This window comes from Bombina bombina, chromosome 10 (assembly GCF_027579735.1).
Source record: "Bombina bombina isolate aBomBom1 chromosome 10, aBomBom1.pri, whole genome shotgun sequence".
Classification (NCBI taxonomy): domain Eukaryota; kingdom Metazoa; phylum Chordata; class Amphibia; order Anura; family Bombinatoridae; genus Bombina; species Bombina bombina.
In genome coordinates, this window is record NC_069508.1 from 80,280,696 (window position 1) to 80,293,195 (window position 12,500).

At 36.2% G+C, this 12,500-nt stretch overlaps 1 protein-coding gene across 2 annotated transcripts in view; it reads left to right on the forward strand.

Moving 5' to 3' along the window:
• BRINP3 (BMP/retinoic acid inducible neural specific 3) overlaps positions 1–12,500 on the forward strand; it is a 503,104-nt gene that overhangs the window by 407,814 nt on the left and 82,790 nt on the right. For both annotated transcript variants that reach the window (XM_053693750.1, XM_053693751.1), the window contains one exon: positions 6,975–7,197. In XM_053693750.1, the coding sequence (XP_053549725.1) occupies positions 6,975–7,197 (223 nt within the window). The remainder of the gene's footprint in view (positions 1–6,974; positions 7,198–12,500) is intronic.

Consider the following 12,500-nt stretch of genomic DNA (forward strand, 5'->3'; position numbering starts at 1 on the left):
TGTAAATGAAAACCTAACCTGCCTTACACTAAAAACTAACATTACAATAAAATAAAATAAATTAAATTATTAAAATACAATTTTCTAAATTACGGGGAAAAAAGCACTAAATTACAAAAAATAAAAAATGAATTTATCAAAAATAAAAACGAATTACTCCTAATCTAATAGCCCTATCAAAATAAAAAAAGCCCCCCCCAAAAAAAAAAAAAACTACCATTGGCCCTTAAAAGTGCCTTTTGCGGGCAATTGCCCCAAAGTTAACAGCTCTTTTACATAGCAATAAAAAATACAAACAACCCCCCAACCCCCCAACAGTAAAACCCACCACCCACCCATCCAACCCCCCCAAATAAAAACCTATCTAAATAAACCTAAGCTAACCATTTTCCTCATCCAAGCAGAATGAAGACTTCATCCAGACGACATCTTCTATCTTCATCCATCCGGCGCGGAGCGGGTCCATCTTCAAGACATCCGGCGCGGAGCATCCTCTTCATACAGTCACCGCCGTAAACTGAAGGTTCCCTTTAATTGAGGTCATCAAAGATGGTGTCCCTTGAATTCCTATTGGCTGAAAGATATCTATCAGCCAATAGGAATTAAAGGTGAAAAAATCCTATTGACTATTGCAATCAGCCAATAGGATTGAGCTTTCATCCTATTGGCTGTTGCAATCAGCCAATAGGATTGAGCTAACATTCTATTGGATGATTGGAACAGCCAATAGAATGAGAGCTCAATCATATTGGCTGATTGGATCAGTTTATTGTAGGCTAGGTTTTTTTTTATTTGGGGGGGGCTTTTTTATTTTAATAGGGCTATTAGATTAGGAGTAATTTGTTTTTATTTTTGATAATTTCTTTTTTTATTTTTTGTAATTTAGTGGGGGGTTTTGTAATTTAGAAAATTGTATTTTAATAATTTAATTTATTTTATTGTAATGTTAGCTTTTAGTGTAAGGCAGGTTAGGGTTTTTTTTTTGTTTGTTTTTTTTTTTAAATATGTTTCATTGAGATTCACTTTAAGGCATACAATACTGAAATGTCAATACATAGGCCCCTATTTATCATAGGTCTTGCGGACCTCATCCGACAGTGCGGATCAGGTCCGCAAGACCTCGCTAAATGCAGAGAGCAATACGCTCTCCGCATTTAACATTGCACCAGCAGCTAACAAGAGCTGCTGGTGCAACGCCACGCCCCCTACTGACTCGCAGCCAATCGGCCGCCAGCAGGGAGGTGTCAATCAACACGATTGTATTCGATCGGGTTGATTTCCGGCGATTCCTGTCTGCCTGCTCAGAGCAGGTGGACAGGGTTATGGAGCAGCGGTCTTTAGACCGCTGCTTCATAACTTGTGTTTCTGGCGAGTCTGAAGACTCGCCAGAAACACGCCCCTTCAAGCTCCGTACGGAGCTTGATCAATATGGGCCATAGTATACAAAGAAATAATTTCAAAACATCATATCAATGAGCAAACTTTAAGAAAAAAAAATCGAAATTGTGAGACATTTGTGAGAACAGGACGTGTAAATTAAGCCTATCAAACTATTTACCTTCTAAAGAGCTATAAGGCCACTCTTGGACCTCTGTAAGATATAAAAAGTATATTAAGTCAAAGAAGGTAATTGGAAACAGTACAAGACCTCTCATGGGTCTCAATCAGTGAATCTTATTTTTCCTGTTTTAAGGGAAGGGGTTATAAATTAACGCTTATGTATTTCAATCATCAATAATTTATCACAGTCTAGGTACAATCAGGTGATCCGCCAAATATACGCACATATTACAAAAACCGTAATAGTAGTGTAATAGATAATTTGTCATTCTATCTATTCTCTTTCAATACAAACAATATGTTGGTTGCACTGTAAAGGCTATCTAGAATTGTAAATCTTTTAGGTTCGCCTTGAACAAGAGATGGTTGAGAAATGAAGTAGGTAACTGAAAGGTTTCTATAAGATTCATTTTCCCTTGCTTACGAAGTAAGCTCAATGGTATAAGGAGGGGGAGGAATGAGGAAACGGAGCCAGCATAAACTCATGCGGTTAGGGGGCAAAAAGAAAAAGATAAAATTTTAAGGCTGGGCTGGTAAATAATATATGTAGAATTGTGCAGAGAATTAAATCTATGCATAATTTATTCAGTTAGCTGTATCTCCCCTCTGGAATTATGTCACCACTAATCCAATATGGTAGAGAACTATCCATTGTATCTCCCCTCAGGGGTCGCTGTCACCACTGGATGGAGACGGAAAAGGGGTATTGGATATGACCCACTCCCTCTCACAGAGTGGGAAAGGGTGAGGGGAGATATCTTTCTTTTCTTTTATGCATATTAAAGAGGTATATTCATCTCTATAACTCTAGGTATACTTCAATATGGGTGGTCTAGGGGACCCTGCCGTAGCTATACATATCAGATACCCCAGCTGTACATACCCCCCAGAGAGTTGAATCTATTACAGATCTAAAATCTAAGAGTTAGGGATCTTGAGATAGACCAGGATAATTAAGTAGAACAAGCTACAAGCTCATGCACCTCTGCTGCAGATAGGAAATAGTAATTAATCTTAGACTCCCATCTTGTGGTCATAGTTGGTATCTGTACCTTATCACAGGGTTTTTTATTTTTCACAGTGGGTAAGTCAGTAGAGCTCGCTAAGAACTAGGTTATATCTGTAATGGGAATGTTGCTGAACTTATTAAACACAGAGTTTACATATGTCAGTAGCTATCAGGGTGTGAACGAACTAACCCCAGAGAAGCTTGGTCTTTGTGTAACCACCTGTGCAACATACTCAAGGTCTATATAAAACTATATTGGTGTCATATAAGAAAACACATAATTAAAGCCGTTCTGTGTACCATGGCTCTGCAATAAGGGCATGGGCCCTATGTCCCATGGCAGAGAGCACAAACTCATATCTCTGGCTTATCCTGGCCTGTGACAGACATATTAGGTTAAATATGAACAGTGAAGATTCATGATCTCCTCTATCCATATGCAGATTTATTCTAGGGGTGCATTATATACAAATACATTGTATATTATGGCCTGTCAATCTCAGGGGCTGGTATAAGGAGTGATTAGTAATTTAAGCTAAGTGCAATAGCATACTGTATGCAGATCCTCAAGGATATGCATATGAATGTCAAACAGAGTAATGCAATAACCAACTTGTACAAAATAAACTTGATAAGAACTAATCCTATTTAAACAACAAAACTAATGTTTAGATAAAATACAACTATACACTGAACCAAGGTTCCCTCATATGTCCAAACAAGCTTTACTAGATGTGAGTGTTAACCTATGTCAGCCTTTGGAGCAATGTCAGTATCTACATCCCAATGCTGAAAATATGTGCAAGCAGAGATCTAAGAATCAGTAATTCAAGAGAACTTCTAATAAAACATACATATCTAAATTTTAGCAGCCCAGGTATAAACACTTAGAATATCTGTATAAGACATAAGAAGTATATAAAAAAACAATATAAGAACCTATGTACACTTCCATATAACACAATAAAAGACAATATTGAATCTACCATAACGCAAACACATATACTTGCAGATATTATCACATCAGATGCCATCATATAGTCCTGCATCTGTAGTATAATTCAAAAAACAAAAATTAGCATTAAAGCACCGTCAGAGTTACACTGGAGTAAACATGGAGTTAGGGTAGTTAGTTCAGTATGAGATTACTTCTCAAATTTATCCAATGCCCAAGCGTCTTTGCTGGGGGTTGTAAGACCGTGGACAGTTCAGTAGTTGAAAAGTATGAGGCCAGATAGCATCATGTGAGAGATATGTAATCCTTCTGTTGTCATCTTTCAATTGTCGCCGCACTTTCAAGTACAGAAGGTCTCCTGCGTCTAATCGCAGCATATTAGTATGGGAAGGTGCTGGAGGCTCATTAGTGTCGCATGGGTTCTGCGGTAACTCCGCTGTAGGAATCTGGTCTAACCTTTCACCAGGGCCTATGTATCTCTCCACCGTCTTGACAGCAGGACACATGGGAGACAACATCCCGGTCTCATGGGAATAGCTCTGAAGCATCACTCTTGATGTTTCCCATGGGCCAAGTGAATCACTACCAGCTGAAGATATCCAACAGCAGGCACAGACTCCAATGTAGGTAGGTAATTCAGCTTCTTGTGGAGTCGCTTCCACAGACCGGGTTGTCTGCATCTAATAGGTTGTCAGAGCAGCGCTATACAGTTTGAACTTTAAAGCAAATAACATTGGGTCAGTATCCCTGCAGCCTGCTATTGCAAAAAGAGAGGTGATCTCCATTGTTAGGGTCTGTTTCAATATTCTGTAGACACAGTTTGAGTGCATGTCGCATTCTCATTCCCCATGCAGTCGTCGCCGCCATCTTAGTAGTGTTATCCGCTATGTCTGGTCTCTGTATTGAGTTTGTAACAAATCTTGCACAGGTTGCATTCAATATATCTACTCCTCCAAGTTTCAAAGGATATATAGTCTCACAAAATGCAGTATTATACCACCTCAGTGTCAGAAATTTAGGGAAAATAGCTTAGGAAAACTGTCCTAGAGAAGAGCTTCATGGAGACACGTCCTGTCTTTTCAAAGGCTAACTCCGTGCCCCCCAGGCAGGTTAGGTTTTATTTCACAGGTAACTTTGTATTTACTTTAACTAGGTAGTTAGTAAATAGTTACTATTTACTAACTAGTCTACCTATTTAAAATAAATACAAACTTACCTGTGAAATAAAAATAAGACCTAAGATAGATACAATACTATTAGTAATATTGTAGCTAGCTTAGGTTTTATTTTACAGGTAAGTATTTAGTTTTAAATGTGTTTGCGATGCGGGAGGGCCTCAGTTTAGGGGTTAATAGGTAGTTTATGAGTGTTAGTGTACTTTATAACACTTTAGTTATGAGTTTTATGCTACAGATTTGTATCGTAAAACTCATAACTACTGACTATAGATGGCGGTACGGATCTTGTGGTTATAGGCAAACTCGTAATACAGGCACTATGGGAGACCCATTGAAAAAGGACTTTTTTAAAAGTGTGGTATTGACGTTGTGTGACGACCTAAAAGGTGTGCGGTACACCTATACCTACAAGACTCGTAATAGCATCGTTAGGCAAAAAGCAGCGTTATGGGCCATAGTACATTATCGGCTAGATTACAATTGAGGCAATTGAGGCACAAATGATTTTGCACTAGCGTAATTGTGTTTTGCTATCGCCCTTTACACTTCAATCCTTTCTGCGATCTCAGAGCTGTAGTTAACTGTTTTCTGAAACAAATAAGTTACACAAAACACTTAAAAAACACATTGCAAAGTACACTCATAATAACACTGTCTAAGAAAATTTATTTAAAAAAATATTGCACAAAAAAGTTATATGGGATCAAAGATAGGAGATCTCGAGTGTTAGAAAAAAAAGACAGGCAAATGGTTTTAACATTGAGACACATACATATTACATATCTAAAGATGTATTTGTATGTGGATAGATAGATATATAGATAGATATATTTATGTTTATATATGTGTACATATATATTAATGTATTTATATGTGTATATATGCATTTAAGGTCATATATACACCTATAAAAACATTAATATATGTGTACACATATATAAACATATATATAAGTGCATTATAGCCTTTTTTCATTAAGCAGATTAAAATATGATAAAATAAAATATTCATATTTAATAAAGATTTAAACTATGTATTTACTTTAAATATTTCACTTTTACTAATGCAAATATGCTATGTTGTTTGTGTGATGAGTTCTTTCAACAATCTTTTTTTTTTCCATTGACTTCTAAGGGGAATGTGAAAAGGCGTTTGACCATTCTCGGATGTTTTTTTTTTTATTTTTTCCCCATTGATCTCTATGGGGGAATATATGCAAAACTTAAAGGGACAGTCAACCATAGAATTGTTATTGTTATAAAAGATAGATAATCCCTTTATTACTCATTCCCCAGTTTTGCATAACCAACACAGTTATATTAATGTACTTTTTACCTTTGTGATAACCTTGTATCTAGGAACCTTCTTCCAGCCCCCTGATCACATGACTGTGACTGTTTATTATCTATTGTCTTAAATTTAGCATTCTATTGTGCTAGATCTTAAATAACTTTCTGTGCCTGAACACAGTGTTATCTATATAGCCCACGTGTACTTTCTGTCTCTTTGTGTTGAAAAGAGATTTAAAAAGCATGTGATAAGAGGCAGCGCTCAAAGGCTTAGAAATTAGCATATGAGCCTACCTATGTTTAGTTTAAACTAAGAATACCAAGAGAAAAAAACAAATTTGATGATAAAAGTAAATTGGAAAGTCAATTAAAATTAAAAGTGCTATCTGAATAATGAAAGTTTAATTTATACTTGACTGTCCCTTTAAACCTGAAAAGTGCAAAAAAGAAAATCCAAACAGAGTTTTTGCTTACGTAAAAAAAGAAAAAGAAAAAGAAAGCCCCTTTGTAATCTAGCCCTATTTCTTTAAATAATCTTGCATAGGTATTCAGATTTCCTAGATTTCCTAGTACAACTTTTTTTTCCCAGTTTTATTATCATTTCTTTCACGGCCACTCAAAAATTCAAGTATCAAGTTCAAATGTTCCTTCTAATGTTTGCACTGTACTTTATTAAAAACACAAAGAAAGAATGAACACTTTTCCTTTTCTGTGTCATGTAAATAAATGTAACCATTACATTTTTTTATGATTTGTATTTATCATCAGTTCTAATAAAGTAAAATCAGGCAAAGCAGGGAAGTTTAGTAAATATGATATATCCGTTATCCTGGAGCTATAGTGATACATCTTTATGTCTTTATTAACAGAATGTATCTACAAAATCTCCATAGATGTTAATGAATCATTTTGTTGGATGTGTTGATGCCCTTTTCAGTAGTAATAAGTTTTAATTAATAAAATCTTTTTTTTTTCTCTTTCAGACGAATTTAAGTTTTTTATGAAAAGGTTACCAATGAATTTTTTCCTTAACACATCCACAATTATGCATTTGTGGACTATGGATTCTAATTTCCAGAGACGTTACGAACAACTAGAAACCAACATTAAACAGCTTTATCTGAAGGCACAGAAGACAATACACAAGCTGTTTAGCCTTAGCAAGAGGTGCCATAAGCAACCGTTGATTAGCCTTCCAAGACAAAGGTAATGTTTAATTGTAACTGCTTTAGTGAGTAATGTTGTAAATGGTGTAAACTGGTAGTAACAACAAGTATCTCCATTAAAGGGATATGAAACCCAAAATAGTTCTTACATGATTCACATATAACATGCAATTATACATAACTTTCTAATATTCTTCTATTATTAATTTTTCTATATAGCAACAATTTTGCAAGAATGTTATCCATTTGCAAGAGCACAAAATGGCAGCACTATTTCCTGCCCTGTAGTGCTACAGATGCCTACCTATTATATTCAACATAGAGCAAAGCAACAAAGCAAATTTCATAATAGAAGTAAATTGGAACATTTTTTTAGAATGTTATGCTCTGTCTGAATCACAAGAGAACATTTTTGGGTTTCATATCCCTTTAAAGTCTTTTGAGATGTTTTATGTTACCACAAGTTTACTCTGTTTACAACAGTAATGTTAAATAGTTTTTTTTATATATATTGTCAATTGTAAGATAACATAAATATCCTTACATTAAACGCAATGTATTATGCTTTACTTTTCAAATGTTTTACTTTAAAGGACCAGTAAACACAGTAGATTTGCATAATCAACAAATGCAAGATAACAAGACAATACAATAGCATTTACTCTGAATTTCAAATGAGTTGTAGATTTTTTTCTAACAAATTTCAAAGTTATGTATATTTCCACTCCCCCTGTACCATGTGATAACAATCAGCCAATCACAAATGCATATACGTATAGTCTTTGAATTCTTGCAAATGCTCAGTAGGAGCTGGTGACTCAAAAAGTATAAATATAAAATAATGTGCACATTTTTTGTAATGGAAGTAAATTGGAAACTTGTTTAAAATTACATGCTGTATCTGAATCATGGAAATTTAATTTGACCTGAGTGTCCCTTTAAGCAATATTTTACAACACATGCTTGAATATAACTATCGCTTTTTACAAGTCCCAACAGAACAGTCCTGGCTATATGTGTGTTGTTAATGGGACATTAAACCTAAAATAAATTTATTTCATGATTTAGGTAGAACATACAATTTTTAACAACTTTCCAGTTTTGCTTTGTTCTCTTGGTATGCTTTGTTGAAGGAGCAGCAATGCACTACTGGTTTCTAACTGAACACATGGGTGAGCCAAAGACAATCAGTATATATATATATATATATATATATATATATATATATATATACATATATATGCAGCCAGGTTCATTGCTGCTACTAAACTTTCCTAGATAAACCTTTCAGCAAAGGATAACAAGAGAAGGAAGCAAATTAAATAATAGAAGTAAATTGGAAAGTTGTTTAAAATGGTATGCTCTGTCTAAATCATGAATGTTTAATTATGGCTTTACTGTCCCTTTAAGTTATAAATAGTCATATACATGTATATTTACTTTTTATACAATGTTGTGTTTTTTTAAAATATTTTAATACCATTATGTATATCAATAGATACTCAGTGTATCTTTACAGCTATAATGTATTCTAATCACTATAGTACTTTGTTTCTCAACCGCGGTCCTCACGTTCCCCCAACAGGCCAGGCTTTCATTATAGCTGAACCAGTGCAAAGGGGAAATAATCAGCTGATCAGTAACCATGGTTACTAACCTGCTCTCACCCATGAGCTCATTATTTCACCTGCACTGGTTCAGCTATAATGAAAACCTGGCCTGTTGGGGGTACTTGAGGACGTGTGTATGTGTGTATGTATATATGACGTATTACCAAAGCGCGTTCACGATCTCCCGTTTTTATGCGCATGCATTTCAAATCAACTTCGGAATTTGCTCATGCGTTTACTCTCTACCGCCGAAATTGTGCATGCGTTGATAAACTATGGTGTACTCGCGACCACAGCAGTTTGTTTACGCATGCACATACAAAAGACGCATGCGCATAAAGTCATAATGACGTTTTGAAAAAGGGGCTGGACGCCACGGGGTAAGACCGATCATTAGTTTATTGATGTGTCAATCAAAGTAATAAACGCGGACCAAAATGGCGGGCGGAGGGAGAGAGCAAGACGATTCGAACTAACTAAGTATATAAATCTATAAAATATAGAGTTTTAAAAAAAAAAAACGATGACTTAAACTTATGCTAATTTTGAGAGATACAGCAGTTCGGATGGTCTACTATGAGTGACTTTACATCCACTTTAAGAGCCAGAAATGAGTGCCATTACTGGAAATTACATACTCACATAGGGAGACACCCAACCGCACCGTACCTTGGTCAATTTCCTATCAGATAGTACCATATGAGGTGCCAATAAAATTGCCTGATAGGTTGAACAATGGTGTACCTGGAGAAATAACAGTAGACAAATCAAAGGTAAACAAATCAACATTAATGCCCATGAGAGGAATACCCCCCTTATAATGAGTAGGAATGTGAGCACAAATATAGCAGTTGTCCTCAGTGTGATTGGCTATAATTTGAAGTAGGACAACATGTCAGTTTAGTCTGTATTCACTTAAGGGACCGTTCTCTGAGGACAATTGGGCATTAGGTAAATTATCATTACGGGGAAAAGAATAATGGAGTAAAAAGGGTTGTGGCAAAGGTAGTTATATGAGAACATCAAGGAAGGAGGGGTGACTTTCGTTTCTCAGCTACACACTCCATAATTTTCAAACTACATTCAGTAGTGGGGGCTATGCAAATAGTCTGGATAACAAAACCCTTAGGACTTCTATTGTGAACTTTGAGTATAATTACTTGTTGGGGGCAGCTAGTAGTGGGAGGGAAAACTGCCACAGATACAAGGTTACCAGAACAGGAGTTTTTAGTAAAAGGGTTAGAAGAAACACACTGACCTGGAGACACATATTGGGAAATAGAGTAAGAGAGTATGGTCAAAAGTGTGACACAAAACAAAGGAGACATATTGAGGAATGTTACTCAAGATATAAACAGAGGAGTGAGATAATGAAAATAAGAGTAAGGAAGACAAATCTTTCAGTTTCACTCATTCAGATAATGGGATTTTACTATTTCTGGTTAGTCTGAGTTTCAAACTAGGAAGGGTCTGAATTAATCACTCGTCGTCAGGGGTCTTGGTTACCCCTTCTTCAGAGGCCTTGGTTGCCCCAGCTTCTTCTTTCCTTGGTCCGTTGCAGGCTGCTTCTTTGTCTGGGCTGTATATTTTATACCTGGAGTAGTGGATCCAAGAGTCAACCTCTGCAACTTTAATAGTTGTTGGAGTAGTCAGCAAAACCAGTAAGGACCTTTCCAGAGAGGCTGCAGTGGCTTCTTTTGATAGGTCTTGACTAAAATGAAGTCACCTGAATGGAAGGGATGTGCAGTCACGTCCAATAGCAAAGGCTGAGACAGAGAGACATGTCTGTGGAGAGAATGTAATTGCTTTTGTACTTGCAACAGATAGGCAGTTAGTTGTACATCACCCACCGCAAGGTCCGGCAGGTGTAAGGTGTTGGCACTATACAAAGGAGGTGGCCTACCAAATAGCAGTTCATATGGTGAGAGCTTGAGGGTCCCCCTATGGTTTGTGCGAGTCCCAAACAGTGCTAGGGGCAAAGCATCTACCCATTTAAGGCTTGCTTGAGAATTTTTTTTAGCAATTGTCTGTTTTAGGGTCTGGTTCTTTCTTTCCACTTGGCCTGAGCTTTCTGGATGCCAAGGGGTATGGAGATGCCAAGTAATGATGTCGTGAACCTAAAAATTTTGGTTCGCGAACGGCGGACTCAAACTTCCGCTACTGTTTGCGAACCGGGCGAACCGCCATTGACTTCAATAGGCAGGCAAACTTTAAAACCCACAGGGACTCTTTCTGGCCACAATAGTGATGGAAAAGTTGTTTTAAGGGGACTAACACCTGGACTGTGGCATGCCGGAGGGGGATCCATGGCAAAACTCCCACGGAAAATTACATAGTTGATGCACAGTCTGGTTTTAAGCCATAAAGGGCCTAAATCACCTAACATTCCTAAATTGTTTGGAATAACATGCTTTAAAACATCAGGTATGATGTTGTATCGATCAGGTAGTGTAAGGGTTATGCCCGCTTCACAGTGACAGACCAAACTCCCCATGTAACGCACCGCAAACAGTCCATTTGCACAAACACAAGATAGATAGATTTAATAGATAGATACATAGATTACATAGATCAATAGATGCAATATACATATGATAGATACGAATTACATGGATCAATAGATGCAATATACATTTGATAGATACGAATTACATAGATCAAAAGATGCAATATACATTTGATAGATACGAATTACATACATCAATAGATGCAATATACATTTGATAGATACGAATTACATAGATCAAAAGATGCAATATACATTTCATAAATACGAATTACATAGATCAAAAGATGCAATATACATTTGATAGATACGAATTACATAGATCGATAGATGCAATATACATTTCATAGATATGAATTACATAGATCAATAGATGCAATATACATTTGATAGATACGAATTACATAGATCAATAGATGCAATATATATTTGATAGATACGATTGATAGCTAGATAGATTCGATAGATAAATAGATAGATTTGATAGATAGATTTGATAGAAATATAATTTCCAAGACAGAGAATTACAATAAGACATGCGGGTTGAGACCCATGGTTAGGTTCCCAGAGGCAGTTGCGCCGCCAGGGGACGTGTATATGGCATGGATTTTCAGAACCGGGAGATGGAAAAAGATGCTTGGTCGGTCCCCCTGCTTCAAATTTGGGGCACTGCGCGTGCAATCTATTGTGCCACCAGATATGAGTGGTGTGTTAAGTAGTACTATTCTTAGCAGTTTAATACCTGTTACTCCCCCTATCGGGGGAGGTGTATATGGCATGGATTTTAGGAACCAGGAGATGGAAAAAGATGCTTGGTCAGTCCTCCTACTTCAAATTTGGCCTAAACACAAGTGGCTGTCACAAAACAGTCCGGCCACGAGATGGATAGATTTGATAGATAGATACATAGATAACATAGATCAATAGATGCAATATACATATGATAGATACGAATTACATAGATCAATAGATGCAATATACATTTGATAGATACAAATTACATAGATCGAAAGATGCAATATACATTTGATAGATATGAATTACATAGACCAATAGATGCAATATACATTTGATAGATACGAATTACATAGATCAATAGATGCAATATATATTTGATAGATACGATTGATAGTTAGATAGATTCGATAGATAAATAGATAGATTTGATAGATAGATTTGATAGATATATAATTTCCCTGACAGAGAATTACAATAAGACATGCGGGC